This window comes from Thamnophis sirtalis, unplaced genomic scaffold (assembly GCF_051295495.1).
Source record: "Thamnophis sirtalis isolate CommonGarterSnake01/CBP01778 unplaced genomic scaffold, rThaSir2_p1.2 scaffold_5, whole genome shotgun sequence".
Taxonomy (NCBI): Eukaryota; Metazoa; Chordata; class Lepidosauria; order Squamata; family Natricidae; genus Thamnophis; species Thamnophis sirtalis.
In genome coordinates, this window is record NW_028261385.1 from 12,808,758 (window position 1) to 12,827,806 (window position 19,049).

The 19,049-nt window shown below is 43.5% G+C and overlaps 1 protein-coding gene across 1 annotated transcript in view; it reads left to right on the plus strand.

Annotated features, from left to right (window-relative positions):
• The window catches only part of MAPK4 (mitogen-activated protein kinase 4), a 52,209-nt gene extending 44,870 nt beyond the window's left edge, over positions 1–7,339 (plus strand). Inside the window, exons 5-6 of the mRNA XM_087715326.1 lie at positions 5,659–5,860; positions 6,627–7,339. Coding sequence (XP_087571452.1) covers positions 5,659–5,860; positions 6,627–7,314 — 890 coding nt within the window. The 3' untranslated portion in view covers positions 7,315–7,339. The remainder of the gene's footprint in view (positions 1–5,658; positions 5,861–6,626) is intronic.
• The last annotated feature ends 11,710 nt before the right edge of the window (positions 7,340–19,049 follow it).

Consider the following 19,049-nt stretch of genomic DNA (forward strand, 5'->3'; position numbering starts at 1 on the left):
GATTCTCAGTCATCCAGGTTGTCTCAAGAGGCAACTGGACTTTCTGGTTTTTCTTTGAAGGTGTTTCGCTTCTCACCCAACCTCTGAACTGAAGAAGCTTCCTGGATGAGAAGCGAAACCTCTTCAAAAGAAAAAAACAAGAAAGTTGCCTCTTGAAAAGCACCTTTGGGATAACCATGACCTAAATGACTGAGAATCTCCATAGACATTTACCTATGAATATACTGTATGTGTATCGGGGTGGGTCCCTGCTAGTTCTAACCTCTTCTATAGAAGAGGTTCCACAAATCTACAGTGCCATTTAGAACCGGTTCCAGCTCCCTTTCCCCGCCCGTCCGTACATCATCAAGATGAAGAGTGAGAGGAGGAATTCTGGGAGTTGAAGTCCACAAGTCTTAAAGCTGTCAATTTTAAACACCCCTGTTTTTTTTTCCTAAACGGTTAGGGGTGCAAGGGTCTTGTAACTTGACAGCTTTAAGACTTGCATGCTTCAATGCCAGAGTTCCTGAGCCAACATGACTGGAGGAGGAATTCTGGGAGTTGAAGTCCACAAGTCTTAAATCTGTCAAGTTTGAACACCCCTGGGGTTTTCTCCCCCTAAAGGGTTAGGGGTGCAAGAGTCTTGTAACTTGACAGCTTTAAGACTTGCGTGCTTCAAATGCCAGAGTTTCTGAGCCAACATTTTGGTTGCTAAGCAAGAGTATTGTTAAATGAGTTTCACCAGGTTTTACAAGTTGGCCACGCCCACCCAGTCACATGACTGCCAAGCCACTCCCACCCAGTCACATGGCCAGCAAGCCACTCCCACAAAGCAGGCCACACGTACAGATGAAGTTCTAAAATTTTTTGAAACCCACCACTGATGCGTATGCACTCAAACACACACATTCAAGCTGAGCTTAATTTATGGTGATCTCATGGAGATATCCATGAAGTTATTAAACGGGCTTAAATGCTTCTTTTGGAGTTTTTTTTAAATAAATTGCTTTGAAGATTATCGTATTTTTCGGAGTATAAGACGGAGCTTTTTCCCTCAAAAAAGAGGCTGAAAATCTGGGTGCATCTTATACACTGAATACAGCATTTTTAACCTCCTGAAACTCCACCCCCTTTGCAAAAATGGCTGTGCAGAGCCTTTAGGGGGCTTCCAGAGTGCTCCTGGGGGCTGGGGAGGGCAAAAATGAGCGAAAAACAGGCTGTTTTTCTGTATAAGCCTCCTAAGGGTTATGCATGTCCTTTTTTGACAAAAAACAGGGCCGTTTTTTGCTCGTTTTTGCCCCCCCCAGACCCCAGGAGCACTCTACAAGCCTTCTAAAGGCTATGCATGCCCTTTTTTTGACAAAAAAGCAGGCCCGTTTTCGTGAAAAACGGGCCATTTTTGGGAGGCCTGCAGAATGCAAAAACTTTTTTAAAAAATTTGCCTCTTCAAAATCTTGGTCCGTGTCAGCCTCTGTTTCGCTACTTGCTTTCGGCTGCCATTGAAACGGGGAGGGGGAGGCCTGGTATTTGGGAAGGGAAGTTTTAAGTACAGGAGGGATTGTGTAAAGGGAGTTTTGTTCTCACCATCTACTGCACATACTGGAGATAGTGATTGGAGCCGCCAAGGCCAACTGTCCTGCATACCAACCTGATGATGCTTTTTGAAGTGGAACTCACACGACACCTAAGGGATTTGCAGATTGGACTAGGGATGGGGTTACCAAGGGGAGGGGGTTGGGTCACATACTGATATGTATGATTTCGCGCGCTTTTGCCTCAGATCTTGCTTTGCTTAGCTGCTATCTATTCATAACCAGTAAAAGTACTCTTAATTCTGCGAAATGGAGTTAAGTGGTTTCTTTCTTGGTTGCTGAGGGAGGCTGGCTTGAAATTGTGTCTTATACTCCGGTGCGTCTTATACTCTGAAAAATACGGTATTTTATAAACCACTCTGAGAAGTTTTTACCTCAAACATCAGTGTGAAATGAATGTCAACAAAGAATTTTAAAAATAATGTATGAAGCAGTCTGGTTGTTCTAAATATGTGCCGACGTTTCCATTTTGCAAAAAATGAAAGCCAATATTCTATAAAAAGCATTTTAAAAAACCCAACTACCTGGAACATATATTTTTGCCTGTGGTCTTAAAAAATTGTAATCATCAGAAATCAAAAGCCTATTTTTGATATTTGATCAGTTCTTTAACAATAACAAGGAGTTCCACAGTAAATATCTGAACTTTTCTACACTATTCCTGTCTGCATTTCCAAGTTAATGTTTTAAAAATATTTATGTTAACTTAATTGTGTTTTGCTGATGCAAAAGTAAAGGCCAATGAATGGAAGCCTAAGGACTTTTGAGAGTGTCTTGAGACCATGAAGCTCCAATTTCAGCCCCATTTACTCCCCAAATGCACTATTAGTAACAATCCAAAGACACTTTTGGGAGAGAAAGCCTCACTGAACACAATAAAGCTTACTTTTGGGGAAAGCAAGTTTAGGGCAGAGCTCAGTGTCATAGTGTCCAAATATTCGTTGCCTCAGCTTCAGGGGTAACTCTTAATTTTAAAAGAATACTGGATTCCCCACATGTCCAAAAGTCAAATTTCCTATTAAACTTAATTAGAGATCTGCTTTTGAATGAAGAACAAGGACACTCCATAGTTAATGGATTCAGAGAGTAAGGAAAAGTATCTCAATGGAAATGTTCAGAATCCATTACCAAGGCAACAAGGAGTTATACATTTGCTCAGGGGTGGGCTTCAGAAATTTCAGCAACGGGTTCTCTGCTGGGCTGCTGGGTGGGCACGGCCGTGTGGGCGTGGCCCAGTTGGTCTCCTGAACCATGGCAGGGGTGCCATTTTTGCCTTCCTTGAGCCTCTAGGTGGGCGAAAACTGCCTCCCCCGGGTTCTGGAGGCCCTCCGGAGGCCGGAAAGGGGCCCATTTCCAGGGTTCTGGAGCTTCCGGGAAGCCTGTTTCCCCCCTCCCTGAGCTTCCTCGTGGGCCCTGCACTTAACTTGCATTAAAAACGGGTCACGTGGAGATTCCTAGGAGGGGAGGGGTGGAAGGCGCGGGGCAGGGTGGGTGGGGCCAGCCAGGGGTGAGATTTGGAGGTTCTCTGAACTGGTCATAACATTAGCTATGGGTTCTCCCGAACCTGGGCGAACTCACAGATGCCCACCTCTGCATTTGCTGAAGTTGAGGACATCCAGATAACATTTGGACAGAGCATAGACCAGGGATGTCAAACTCAAGACCCAGGACCAGATTCGGCCCACGGGGTGCTTAGATCTGGCCGATGAGCCTGCTCTAGAAATAGCGAAGGACCAGCCCATGCTGCCTCTGCTAGCGAAAAGGAAGTTTAGCTCAACCCTCCCAAGCTCTGTTTTTGCTGGCAGAAGGGCTGCCGTCAGGGCTGCTTCGCTCAGTAACCAAGAAAGAAACCACTCAACTCCATTTTGCAGAATTAAGAGTACTTTTACTGGTCGTGAGTAGATAGTAGCTAGGCAAAGCAAGATCTGAGGCAAAAGCGCGCGTAATCATAGGTATCAATATGTCACCCAATCCCTTCCCCTTGGTAACCCTATCCCATAGTCCAATCCAAACACTCCACAGGTGTCATGTGGGAGACATCTTCAAAAATCATCATCAGGTTGGTATGCCGGACAGTTGGTCTTGGCGGCAACCCCTCTCTCTGCCACATGCGCAGTAGATGGTGACAACAACTCCCTTATTACAGTCTCTCCTGCACAGATTACTTCCCTCACCCAAATACCATGCCCCCCCCCTCCCCATTTCAATGGCAGCCAAAAAGCAAGCAGCAAAACAGAGGCTGACAGCTGCAGAAGGCTGTCGTGGCCGAAAACGGAGCCCAAGCCGGCTGTGTGCGGCCTCCCCAAGCTCTGTTTTTGCTGGCAGAGGGCTGCAGAACGCTGTCGTGGCCAAAAACGGAGCCCGGGATGGCTGTCATGGCCGAAAATGGAGCCTGAATGTCACGCCCACACTGGCCACGCCCACCCAAGGTCAAACACAATCCTGATGTGACCCTGAATGAAATCGAGTTTGACGCCCCTGGCATAGACAACACGCTGCAGCCAACTCGTCAAGGGATAGCTTGGCACGAGCCAACTCACAGAGGATCGATTTAACAATCCAATGTAATTATTTAAAATAAAATTTAAAAAGTGTTTTTTTTGTCATTCGCATTTCATTTTATCCCTCTTTTTGCATCCTTTCTTTAATTATTCTATTCCACAATTTCTTTGATATTACAGTAGCTTTTTGTCCCACAGCCAGTTGTCCCATGGTGAGTTGGCTGTGGTGAGTTGTCCTGTGGCAGGTTGGCCACCGCGAATTGTCATAGACCCTAGACCAGTGTTGGCGAACCTTTTCGGCCTTCTTGAGTGTGCGGGGAGTGCTGGAAACCAGAACAGCAGCTCCCCAGTGCATACGCATGGGAGCGCCGGAAACTGCAAGAGCAGTTCCCCCGGTACGCATGCGCTTGCGGGGAAGCTGAACTTCCAGTTTCCAGAGGGCGCCTGCGCGCTGGTCACCCGATCTTCCAGTTTCTGGCATGTATGTATATATGAAGACCAGCTGGCTTGCACCATGGAGCTGCTCTTCCGATTTCCGGCGCTTCTCCGCGTGCAAAAACCCACTGGAACCTGGAAGAGCAACTGGCAATGCCTGGCATGCCCGGAGAGATGGCTCTGCATGCCAGCTCCAGCCCATGTGTCATAGGTTTGCCATCACAGCCCCAGACAGACACAGGAGAAGGAGGAAGAGGAGCTTCCTCAGACTTGCAGGGTTCTATTATTATAGCCAAGCTCAAGAAAAGTAGCTGTAGCCTTCCAGTGGTGTTGATTTCCTGGTCTGGGGCTAACAATTGAGCTTCACGTTTGATCCCTTCTCTGACCGCAGGAGGGATTCTGTTTATTGTGCAGATAATGTACAGGTCGTCCTCGACTTACGACCATAATTGAGCCCAAAGTTTCTGTTGCTAAGCAAGACAGCTAAGTGAGCTTTATCCCATTTGATGACTTTTCCTTGCCACAGTTGTTAAATTAGTAACATGTTTGGTAAGTGAGTCTGGCTTCCCCATTGACTTTGCCAGTGGTGGGATTCAGCCAGTTCGCACCTATCCGGGAGAACCGGTTGTTAACTTTCTAAGCAGTTCGGAGAACCGGTTGTTGGGAGAAATCTCCTTTTGTTTTTTTTCCCCACTTTACAGGGCTAATCCTGTAAGGAAGGCAGGAAGGAAACATTCTGGTGTTGTTTCTAGTCTAATCTTTAATGCCCTGCTTACAGAAACTGCCTCTCCGGTTAACCCTTGCTACATTGTAACAGCTAAAGCCAAGCACCCATCGACCTGAGTGATGTTGAGTTGGCCATGCCCACCCAGTCACATGACCACCAAGCCACGCCTACCCAGCTGGTCATTAGGGCAGAGAACCGGTTGTTAAATTATTTGAATCCCACCACTGGACTTTCCTAATGGTGATCGCATAACTTCGAGCCACTGTAACCGTCATAAATACATGCCAGTTGCCAAGGGCCCGAATTTTTGATCATGTGACCATAGAAGTGCTGCGGTGGTTGTAAGTTGAGGATGACTTGTAATTTGCAACCCTGGGCCAGGGGTATGTACTCTTGGTTTGATTCTATATTCTGCCTCTTGCAGCTATCGACTTTTTGGAAAAGATACTGACCTTCAATCCGATGGACCGGTTGACAGCAGAGATGGGCCTTCAGCATCCTTTTATGAGGCCGTACTACTGCCCTGAGGATGAACCTGTTTCTCAGCACCCTTTCCGGATTGAGGATGAGATTGATGACATTTTGTTGATGGAAGCTAATCACAGCCAGATCTCCAACTGGGATAGGTACGTTTCTTCTCTAGGATGAATTACGCAGAAACACAGAAGGTCTGAGAATTCTATTCCAAACTTGATTTGCTTTCTTCTTTACTTTTAAAGTTTTGGAATGGAATGGAATGGAATGGAATGGAATAGAATAGAATAGAATAGAATAGAATAGAATAGAATAATTTATTGGCCAAGTGTGATTGGACACACAACGAATTTGTCTCTGATTCAGAAGCTCATAGTATACATACAGGCAACAAGTGATAAATAATGATCTTAATCATAAAATACAATCATCATAAATCATAAGATACAACATATTTTTCAGGGCATAAGACGCACCTTTCCCACCCAAAAAAGAGGGTGAAAATCTGGGTGCATCTTATACACTGAATTCAGCATTTTGGCCTCCCGAATCCCTGCCCCCTTTGCAAAAATGGACAGGCAGAGGGTTTGGGAGACCTACAAAGTGCTCCTGGGGGCTGGGGAGGGCAAAAATGAGCAACAAACAGGGCGTTTTTTTTGCTCATTTTGCCCCCCCTCAGCCCCCAGGAGCACTTTGCAGGCCTCTCAAACTCTCTGCATGCCTAGTTTTTCATGAAAAATGAGGTGTACAGACGGTTTGGGAGGTCTGCAGAGTACAAAAACTTTTTTTTTAATTTACCTCTTCAAAATCTTGGTGCGTCTTATACTCCGGTGCGTCTTATACTCCGAAAAATACGGTAACTATTACATGTGAAATGTTTCATTTGTGTCTAACCCTGTAGTTATTTCAAATAAACAGATACCAAGTAAGCTTATCCTCGGATTTGGAATGGCGACACGAAAAATGCCACGATTTGGATGAGGTGCAGCGAGATCCCCGCGCAGGATCCGAATCTACCGCCGAGGAAGCTCAAGTGGATCCCCGCAAATATTCGCAGAGTAGCTCGGAGAGATTTTTGGAGCAATCGCATTCCTCAATGGACCGAACGTTTGAAGGGGACTCTGGTCACTCCTGTGATTATAAAGTTGGCTCACCTTCTTACTTAGACAAGTTGTTGTGGAGGGATAGCAAGCTCCACCACTATTCCGAACCCAAGCTCATCCTAGACTTGTCCCATTGGAAAAGAGCGTCTATTGCCCCCGCGCCAGAGATAACGCTAGAGGAAGAACCGTCCAACCTTTTCCTGGAGATCGCACAGTGGGTCACAAGCACCCAGACGGGACTCGACTGCCCCAACGCTCTTCCGGAGATTCAGGAACGGAGTCTGCCGTCTTCTCCTCCGTGTCTCCACAAAGAACCTAAGGAAGTCGACAAGAAAGCTGACCCTCAGTTTGACTTGGATGTCTTCATCTCCAGGGCCTTAAAACTTTGCACCAAGCCGGAGGATCTGCCCGATAACAAACTCAAAGACATCAATGGAGCCTGTCTAGCAGAGCACCCAAAGGAAATTGTTCAGACAGAAGGGTTTCATAAAGAGAGGTGGTAAATAAAGGGACAGAAGTTGGCTTAAACTAGTATCCGTGATTATTCTCCTCTAAAATTCAGTTTTAACACGATGAATTGTAACCAGGGGTGGGATTCGACCGGTTCGGACCAGTTCGGGTGAACCGATAACTCTGACTATCAGCTGGCAGTGAACCAGTTTGCTCTGACTTTCAGCTGCGCCCGCCCGCCCCAGTGTTATACTCACCTATATCCCCTTTTCTGAAGCCCAGCTGATAGGCGCAGCAGAATAAATTGCCCCACCTCAGGTGTTTTCCTCCCCGGCAGTAATGCGGAAGGTGATTTCTCTGTAAACTGCGCATGCGCGCTCAGCGAACCGGTTGTTAAACCGGTAGGATCCCAGAAGGCATGAAATCCTCTTACCTTCACTACCAGTTCGGAACTGGGAGCGGATGCGCAGGGCATCCATGATGACATCTGGGCAGGTGGGCGGAGCCTCCCACCGCCGCCACTAATGGTTCACCCGAACTAGTGCGAACCGGCGGAATACCACCTCTGGACCCCACTCCTGATTGTAACCCAGGTTTGAATGCACATGGAACACACCAACTCCTTATTTGATCATTGTCGGAAGGCCTTCAACTTAAAGGCAAGCACAATCCAAGGTCTTGTTTTTCTATGACTTGGAAGCCAAGCTAAAAAGCAATCTGGAGGTGTGAATGAAATACTGAATTTTTTTTTAAAAAAATATACTGCCTTAACAGTCTTGCCTTTACCTATGGATGTCAGCTTTCAGTGCAGAAAAATCCTTAAATCCAAAGGATGCTATTCTGTTAATTCTACGTATTTCCCCTCTCTATTATGAGGATCGTGTGGTGTTAGAGATCTATGGAAAACCAGGCACTTTGGTCTTGGAAGTATATGATCCATACTAGCCTGGCACCTTTCCTGAAAGCCCAAAGATTATTTCTTGCTTCCGCCACCCTTATTTGCAAGGCTGAGCAGAATTACCACCCATGCTTTTCATTAGCCATCCATAACCAAGCAACCTCCATCCCTTGCAAAGCTCAGATTTCCCACCCAACACGCTTTTGGGGAATCGCGATATTGCAGCCATAACTCTTGCAGTCCTAGATTGAGAAATGCCAAATTACAGAGTGAAACATTGGCTTAGAGCAGTGTTGGCAAACCTTTTCGTCACCGAGTGCTGAAACGGCACAAGCGCCAGAAACACAGATGGCACAGTCTGAAAAAATGCTACTCTATCAACCTTTAACCTCCGGTGGGCTCACCTGGTCTATATTTTTTTTCAAGTTTGATTTGCTTTGCTCTCAGTAACACAAGAATGAGACTTCACAGTAAGAATACATTCTAGATCAGGGTGTCAAATTCAAGGTGTTTAGATCTGGCCCACAGGGCCACCCTGCAAACAGCGAAAGACTGGCCTGCGGTGCCTCTGCCAGCGAAAATAGAGCTCGGGAGGCCCGCTGGCAAAGGGTTGCAGGAGGCCGTCGCAACCGAAAACGGGGCTCGGAAACCCGTTTTTGCTGGCAGAGTGATGTCGAGCTGGCCACACCCATCCCAGCCAGTGATGAAATTCATTTTTTTTACTACTGGTTCTATGGGCATGATTTGGTGGGCGTGGCATGGCTTGGTTGGCGTGGCTTGTTGGGTGTGGTAGGGGAAGAATACTGCAAAATCCTCACTCCCTCCCCACTCTGGGGCCAGCCAGATGTGACATTTGCCGGTTCTCCAGACTATTTAAAATTTCTGCTACCGTTTCTCCAAACTACTCAAAATTTCCACTACTGGTTCTCCAGAATCTGTCAGAACCTCCTGGATTTCACCCCTGATCCCAACCCTCGGAGGTCAAACGCAACCCTGATTCGGCCCTCAATGAAATTGAGTTTGACATCCCTGACTTGGCCAACAGCCGAGGGTCCTGTATGGTGGCAAGGCAGAATAGTCTGGGCGTGAAGATAGTCAGAAAGACCAACTAATGTGTAGCTTTGCTCTGACCTATCTTTCAAAGATTTCTCCTTTCTTTTCATGACACTACAGGTAGTCCTCGACTTATGACTGGTCACTTAGCAACTGTTGGAATTTACAACGGACTCCCCAAAAAGGGACTTACGGCCTAGATTCAAACTTCTGATGTCCAATGCCCCCTATGGTCACGTGACTGCATTCTGGATACTTGTCAACTGGCCTACACATCTCGCAGCCCAATAACCACAATTTATGACGTTTTTGCCAGAAACCAGAGTTTGCTTCCAGTTTCCACCAAAAATAAATAAATAATGCCCTTAAGGGGTTCATTTAATAACGGTGGTATTCAGTTTATGACCGCTGTATTTGTTTAACGACTACCATAAAACAGGCTGTAAAATCGGGCATATATGGTTATATGGTGGCCCCCTTTATAGTTGTCATGATTTTACAACCGAAATTGCAGGCTCAATTGAGGTCATAAGCCGAGGACTACCTAAAGAGGCAAATTTGAAAAGTTTAGTTTTTAAAAAGTTCAGTACACATAGCCCTGGACTACAATTGAGCCCAGAATTTATGTTGCTAAGTGAGAAATATGTTGTGAGTCTTGCCCCATTTTACGACTTTCCCGGTTTGTCAAGTGAATCATGGCAGAAATATCATAAATATGAATCAGTTCTCAAGCATCCAAATGTAAATCAGGTGACCATGGGCATGCTGCAATGGTCGTAAGTCTGAAAAATGGTCAAAGGTCACTTTTTAAAGTGTCGTCATAACCTCGAATGGCCACTAAATGAACTGTTGCAAGTCAAGGACTACCTGTACCAGAACAACTAGTGATCTACTAGTAAAAAAGCCAAAAATCCCACTAGTGTACCCGTATGAGTAAACAAATCAGAAAAAGAGTTGGAAGGGACCTTGTAGGTCATCTAGTCCAACCCTCTGCCCAAAAGGGAGACCCTGCGCCATTTCAGTCCAGTCTCTTCTTGAAAGCTTCCAGTGATGAAGCTCCCGCAACTTCTGTTCCATGGGTTGATTGTTCTCACCATCAGAAAATGTCTCCTTATCTCTAAGTTGAATCTCTCCTTGATCAGTTTCCATCCATTGTTCCTTGTCTGGCCTTCAGGTGCTTTGAAAAATAGCTTGACCCCTTCCTCTCTGTGGCAGCCCCTCAAATATTGGAAGCCTGCTATCATGTCTTCTCTGGTCCTTCTCTTCACTAGGCTAGCCACGCCCATTTCCTGTAACCATTCATTGTATGTTTTAGCCTCTAGTCCCCTATTCATCGTTGTGCCACTTTTTCTAGAGTCTCAACATCTTTTTTATAGTGTGGTGACCAAAACTGGATGCAGTAATCTAGGTGTGGTCTTACTAGGGCTTTATAAAGTGCTATTAGTACCTCACTTGATCTTGATTGTATCCTTCTGTTAATGCAATTTAGGATTGCATTGGCTTTTTTTGGCCCTTTGGCTCTTACCTGAAATCCTAATTTCCTGGCTCTTTTTTGGCTGCTGTTTTACCTTGCTGACTCATATTTAATAGATTGTCCACTAAGATGCCAAGATCCCTCTCAAAGTTACTGCTATTAAGCCAGGTCTATAGTGGGTGAAACAGTGAAGATGGAAGACAGAGAATATCCCTGCATGTATATGGGAGAGAAGAGTGAATCTGCACGAGAGAAATAAGTTATAGGTTTGGTGAGTGCACATCCATTTTTTCAATGATTCGGCTTTTTTTAGTTGGAGGTATATTTTGTAAAAAATAAATAAATGTCCACCTATCTTTTCTCCGGTCATATCCAGTGGTGGGATTCAAATAATTTAACAACCGGTTCGCTGCTCTAATGACCAGCTGGGTAGGCGTGGCTTGGTGGTCATGTGACTCAGTGGGCATGGCCAACTCAACATCACTCAGGTCGATGGGCTGGGCGCTTCGCCTTAGCTGTTACAATGTAGCAAGGGTTAAACTGGAGAGGCAGTTTCTGTAAGCAGGGCAATAAAGATTAGGCTAGAAACAACACCAGAATGTTTCCTTCCTGCCTTCCTTACAGGATTAGCCCTGTAAAGTGGGAGAAAACAAAAGGAGATTTCTTCCAACAACTGGTTCTCCTAACTGCTTAGAAAGTTAACAACCAGTTCTCCCGAATAGATGCGAACTGGCTGAATCCCATCACTGGTTATATCCTCCTTTTCTAGTGTATTTTCTTGGCCATTGTTATGTTAAAAGGGGTCAGAGAGCAACCTTCACCAAACATTTCATGATGTTTTTGAGTCCCATGGTGTCTTCTCCAAATTCCAGATGCAACTGCCATCTATAGAACGCTGCTGTTTCTCATTTGTGTGGAAACCGTACTTTAAAATGCCATCTGGCAACTTGGACATTGCAAGTTGATCATTATTATCCTGGCTAAAAGTTCATCAAACGACGTTGAAGGTTTTTTTTGGAGAATCAGTCCAGACAGATAGTAAAAGGTGAATTCTAAATGCTCAGTTGTTACGGCATGTTGAATTTTGTCTAGAAGTTGGTTTTGATACAGCCAAAAAGTGTTTGACAAAGTGGGAATTAGGCGAAGAGTTTGAAAGTTAGAGATGGTCAGGTCCAGAGTTTCTCAACCTTGGTGACTTTAAGATGGGTGGACTTCAAATCCCAGAATTCCCCAACTATCTGGGGGATTCTGGATATTGAAGTCAATCCATCTTAAAGTCACCAAGGTTGAGAAACAGTGGTTTAGTTGGGAAATGAATATTCTGTCATAGAAATATGTTTGCACTGAGGCTGGTGGATATCTATCTGGTACACATTTTAAGTACATTCATAACAGTTTCTCAGAATTATTCAAAACCAAACTTACGCCCTTTTGCCACAATTGTTTTACACTAAGGTGTTACTACAAGGTAAAAGAATCAATTAAATTTTCAAAGAAACTCACATACTTAAAATAAGCATACAATGAATCTGTTTCATTCACATTTCTGCGCACCTTATTAATTGGTTGAATTTAATGCATCTATTGAAAAAGTTGTTTACTTAGAATTAACCACTTGGTTGGTTTTTTTTTTTAGAAAATATTGAAAACCTGTAAATAGTCTGTACCTTTGCTTTTAAAAAAGAGCTTACTTGCATCTTTTTGAACATTGATTTAATGTCTTCAAATGGGGAAAAAATGTAGCTTGCTGATTATTTAGCTTTTAAAGCACGCAGATATTATTTCTGCTGAATGCATACTTGAAGAAATGTCTTTTAGCAGCAATGTTTAAAATATGGTACGATTTCAAACATCATTGGAGTAGTAGCAGAAAAGAATAATATATTTTGCTTGTACTGTGACTTTTTTTACACTGTGGAGCAGACATGGCTATCCAGAACAGGAGGAAAAATCATTTTTTTTTGGTTATGAGAAAGGAGAAATGTGTACAAATGAAGGAAAATTAAAAATAAAGAATGGTACAATGTCTTATATTTATAATCAATGTTTCTAGCATCAGCCATTTTCTAATATAGTTACAGTTTTAGCTTTGTGGCCTGGGTTATAAGAGCATGTAGTATTTATTGGATCAGAATGAAAACATTGTTCTTTGCATGTCTATGGAGATTCTCAGTCATCCAAGTCATGGTAATCCCAAAGGTGGATTTTCAAAAAAGGAACTGGATTTTGTTTTTTTTCCTTGAAGACATTCTGCTTCTTACCAAAGAAGCTTCTTCAGTTCTGACTGAATGGGGGAGAATGGAAGGGCTCAGCAGTCCATGTGCAGAAAAAAAGTGGTGGTGGCACAATGGTTAGAATGCTGTATTGCAGGCTAACTCACTGTTCACAGCCAGGAGTTTGATTCTGACCGGCTCAAGGTTGATTCAGCCTTCCATACTTCCTAGCTCAGTAAAACGAGGACCCAGATTGTTGGGGGCAATAGCCTGACTCTGTAAATTGCTTAGAGAGGGCTGTAAAAGCACTGTGAAACAGTATATGTCTATTTGAAAGACTTTTGAAGATAGCAAAGTCCTTATTTTGGACAGAGAGGACCGCTGGTTTGAAAGAGGCATCAAAGAGGCCATCTATGTCAAAATTGAACAGCACCTCTTTCAACAGAGCGGGAGGGATATGACCGTCAGGGTTCCAAATAGCATCCAAAATTAAATCAGAGTCCAAGGCAAAGTATTGCTCAAAGTTCCAATTTATTAACAAAGCCATGTTGGCACATCTGGGAAAACCCGAATCCGAAAGCTTCCCGGTTTTCCCCACCCAGTTGAACGTTCAAGATCTTGCCCCCACCCCACCCACAAGTCCATCACATGGTCCAATCTTCCACTGCCATTCTGGCAGCTTCCACCCATCCAGTTTCAGTCAGGTGCAGAGCAGGGGTGGGTTTCAGGCGGTTCGTGGCGGTCCTCGCGAACCGGTTGGTCGGCGAACCCGGAAGTAAGTAACTTCCGGGAACGCCGAAGGATCCACCCGCCCGCCCGCGTTTCTTACCCGGTTTTGACGGGTTCTGCGCTTCCACGCATGCGCAGAACGCATACAGCGCCTGCGCGATCCTCCAGGAGCAGCTGGAGCATCGCACAGGGGCTAGTACGCATGCGTGCACTGCACGCGTGCACGAGGACGCCGCCGGCCCCGGTCCAACCGAACCGGTTGGAACGGGGCGAGAAACCCACCCCTGGTGCAGAGGTGCAAAGACAAAGGATGACCTTGGCTTTCTAGAAAGAATTTTGTTATGGCTACATATCATCCAACTCCATACAATCCCTCCCTCCCATTTTCCCACAATAGAAAATGCATAGCAGAATAATAGGAAGTGTGGCAGACCTGAGATCCACCAGAAAATATGGCTGCAGGCCTGACAATGACTTCATCTATCTCCAGTCTACAATACAGTCCTTTCAACAGTTCCAATTTGCACTCTTCAGGTGACCCTGAGGGCACAGATAAACCTCCAAATGGCCTCAAAAACTCTCAGGAAGAGTGCTAACATCCAGATGACTGCACGGAACATAAATTCTTCCATCCTCCACCTTTCAGTCAGAACTGAAGAACAGAGGTGGTATTCAGCCAGTTTGGACCGGTTCGCCCGAAATGGTAGCGCTGAACTGTGGGTGGACCAAAACATCCTATGTAGCCTCATTTTCAACACTGCACACTTGCATGCGTGCTGTACACATGAGCAAAGCACATGCACGGAAGGCGCACGCATACATGCTCACAGTTGCGAACCGGTGGTAAACCTAATTGGATCCCACTACTGCTGAAGAAGCTTCTTGGATGGGAATCAAAACGTGTTCAAGCAAAAACATAGAAAGTTCAATTGCCTCCGAGTTCCATTTTTGACCTTTGGGTCAATCATTCTTTGCAGCTGAACTGCATGTTCAGAAAAAAATAAATATATATATATAACGAAATTGCTGAAATAAGATACAGATTTACAGATGTCAGGACATTCCCTCTGATTTGCATTGCTAGCTTTAAGTAGCGATGACCCAGAGGAACCCGGTGAGGAAAATACGTAAAACGTTTTCAGGTGTTTAGACATGGTCTGAAAAGAGCAAAATGAAAAAAACAATTGGAACAAATGTTCGGAAGTATTAATATACCTCAATCATCAGAGAAAAATGTAAAGGAAAAAAATGCCCCTGTCTTGAACCTACTTCGAAGTTCGATAAAATGGTCGCAGTATCCATCAGTTTATAATTTCCTTTGCTTTGACAATTTGTCTGAGTGTGAATAATGTATTAACCAAATTAACCAAATGTATGTATTTCTATGGAGAACCTCAAATCTGGAGGAGGTGGTGCTTGGTCATCTTACAAGCACCGGGAGGCTCCCTTCCATTGGGCAGCCCCTGGATCCCATTTTTGCAAAAAATGGCCCATATTTTGAAAAAAACTGAGGCGTTTTTGCCTTCCCTCAGCTCCTAGGAGCACTCTGCAGGCTTCAGCAGGGCTGAGGGGAAGACAAAAATGCCCCCGTTTTTCAAAAAGTGGACGCTTTTTCGCAAAAACGGGGGGCATTTTTGCCTTCCTCCCAGTCCTGCTGAAGCCTGCAGAGTGCTCCTGGGGGCCGGGGAGGGCAAAAACTTTTTTTTCTTACTTACCTCTTCAAAATTATGGTGCTTCTTATACACCAGTGCATCTTATAGTCCGAAAAATATGGTACTTTAGCTCAGTGTTTTTCAACCACTGTGCCGCGGCACACTAGTGTGCCGTGACATAGTGTAAGGTGTGCCGTGGGAGAATTACTTTATATATAGTCAATATAGGCACAGAGTTAAAAAATTTTAACATTTTCTAATGGTGGTGTGCCTCGTGATTTTTTTCATGAAAAAAGTGTGCCTTTGCACAAAAAAGGTTGAAAAACACTGCTTTAGCTGACTGCTAGTTCCCTGCAATTTGGCAGTTCAAATCTCACCAGCCTCAGAGTTAACTCAGCCTTCCACCCTTCCGAGGTGGGTAAAATAAGGACCCTGATTATTGGTGGGCAATAGGCTGACTCTGTAAACTGCTTAGAGAGGGCTGTAAAAGCATTGTAAAGCGGTATATAAGTGCTATTTCTATTGCGATGTTATTACTGCGACAGTTAACTTTGCTTATATTGTGGTAATTCCAACACGTCTAAAAAGTCCTTAATTGTAATCTGGCTGGGAAGTCTAAAATTTCCTATAAGCTTCCAGAATGGAACCAAATCTATTTGGGTTAACTTTAATCATTGTAATTACTATACCACACTTTAGGTAGTCCTCGACTTACAACAGTTTGTATGTTCAATGTTAAAACGGCATTGAGAAAAGTGACATGAGCATATTTCACCCTTATGTCCATTGGCACCATCCCCATGGTCACATCATCAAAATACAGATGCTTGGCAACTGACTCATTTTTATGACGGTAGCAGTGTCCCTGGGTCATGTGATCAACTTTTGAGACCTTCTGACAAGCAAAGCCAATGGGGAAGACAGTTTCACTTAACGACCGTGTTACTAACTTAGCAACTGTGATGATTCAGTTAACAACTGTAGTAAGAAATGGAGCAAAATTCACTTAACAATTGTCTCGCTTAGTAACAGAAATGTTGGGCTTAATTGGGGTCGTAAGTCGAGGATTACCTGCACCCTGTTTCTTGTAAAAAAAAATGGAATAAAAACAAAGTTCACTTTTTTTTTTGTAGAAAGGTGTTCTCAGTTTCTTTTGTTATGATTGGATAGCTTGATATGCTAGTGGCTTAATTTAAAGATGGATGAATATCCTCCATTTCCGTTTGCCTTCAAAGAGGTTTGACTGTTCTATGCATCTCTTCTCTGGCTTATGTACTGAAAAATACAGACTGAGACAAAAGCATTTCCAAAGACAAAATTTGTCCAGGTTTTTTTTCCCTAAGATCAATTCAAATGATACTTGTATTTATGGTGAGCACATGAACTCCCCTGGATGTGTTATCTACCTCCCTATTACATTTTGTAATCATAGTTGAATCCTGGGAGAAACCCCCCCACCCCCAATACACACAATAAATCAGACATAAAACTAGCATAAAGTTGTGGGCATTTAAAATGAATAAGGGAAACTTCTTTGTACAAATCAAAACATATATTTTCTTAAATTAAAATATTATTGGAAATACGATATTTGCATCATAATCATCACTACCTTAAATGTTTTATAGAATAGAATAGAACAGAATAGAACAGAATAAAATTCTTTATTGGCCAATTATGATTGGACACACAAGGTATTTGTCTTGGCGCATACGCTCTCAGTGTACATAAAAGAAGATACATTCGTCAAGAATCATAAGGTACAACACTTAATTATTATAGGGTATAAATATGCAATCAAATAATATTAGGAAACAATATAAATCGTAAGGATACAAGCACAAAGTTACAGGCATACAATCTTAAGTGGGAGGAGATGGGTGATAGCTTTCTAACCAAGTTCTGGAATTATATTGCTTTCTAACCAAGTTCTGGAATTATATTGCTTTCTAACCAAGTTCTGGAATTATATTGCTTTCTAACCAAGTTCTGGAATGTAGAATTTTCTGGGAAGGCTTTGAAACCTTTACATTTTCAATTTAAATCTTCATAGAACATAAAACACAATATTCTTGAGACAAGAAATCAGTTCTATGTTAACACTTTACAGAAGTTTTTGCCTGCTTACAGTATAGTTCATACGAGATAATCTGTGATCCACTGAGTCATCTTTTCAGAGATATTTCTTTACCTGAGCAGAGAAACAGAATGACCACAGGCAGGCAAATAAGCTGTGAGAGCTATGAGCAACTTCCGACTTCCTGCTGGCTTCCCCATTGATTTTCCTTGCAGGAAGCTGCCAGGGAGCATTAGATATGACGATATAGCACTGAAGCAGGCACAATTTTGCCCAATTTCATTCCCATGAGAATCATGAGTTCCAGATTTTGGACACATTCTGTACATTAGGCCATTTGGCGTATGTTGAATCAAAAATGGTTGCTATATGATGCGCTGTTTTGCCCAATTGTAGGTTATAAACGTACATTCTAAGTGGTGTATAGATTGCAATACTTTGCATTTTGCAATAGTTAAAGGTAATGCATTGTGCACAGCAGAGGTGGGTTCCTACCAGTTCGCACCTATTCGGTAGAACCGGTTCGTCAAATCTACCGAACCGGTTAGAAGAGGTTCCACCAGTGGACCCGGAAAGCAGGCCACACCTACAGAAGAGGTTCCCAAAATTTTTGAAACCCACCACTGGTCCTTGGATATGATTATTCTACACTAGCATGGTCATATTTATAAAACTCAGGGCCTCTGTGAAAGGTAAGGACGACTACTGCGTTTGTGGTGCAATCAGAACATTGCGTGTGTTGAAGTTGTTTTAACGCAAACCAAATATGCCTTTTAAAAAACAAGTTTACATCATATTCTTATGCATGCCAGTGCTGTGTGTGAGGTAATGTAAGGTGGTTCTGACAAGTGTTGTCGGCATCTTCATATCCGGTCACATGGGCAGCAAGCCACTCCCATCTGGTCACATGGGCGGCAAGCCACTCCCACAAAGGAGGCCACACCCACAGAGTAGGTTCGAACAATTTTTGAAACCCACCACTGGTGCACAGTCATCTAACATGGATGGGTCCATGAGTTTCCAGTAAAAGGTCTGAATTCTGTACACACGTCAATCTGCAATGTACATGCAATGAGTTCCATATTTAGAACAAAACTGATTGCGAACTGCCTTTTGCTCGTCATTTTATAACATAGTTCATAGTACAGCATAACACATTTGGTAACATTATTGATTTATTTAGATTTATTGGCCATGAAACTCCAGTGCATGCTGGGTAGCGCTCAAAACTAAACATATTAAAACAGGTAAAAATATTAAACCATCGTGGAGCGAGACTAAATTGTTCTAATCACAAAATCTACAAACCAAAACCTTATTATTTTATTTATCGGTATTATAATTAGGACCCAGTTAGCTCCTAAAGCTAATGCATTTGTACATAGTAACCTTGGTACACAGGTTTATGAGCTCAATTTCCATTTGAAATTCATAGTATCATCTATGTACAAGTTCTCTAGAGAACAAAACTGGTTGTATAGTGCCACCTGCTGGTCAACATGCAACATAATTCATATAGCAAGCTACCTCATTGGGGGACCGTATTTTTCAGAGTATAAGGTGCTCTGAAGTATAAGATGCACTAGCTTTTGGGGAGGAAAACAAGGGAAAAATATCTTCCTCTGCCTCCCAGCAATTTTCCTCCTTGCATCAAACAGCAAACAGTATAGAAAATATACACTGTTCGTAGTG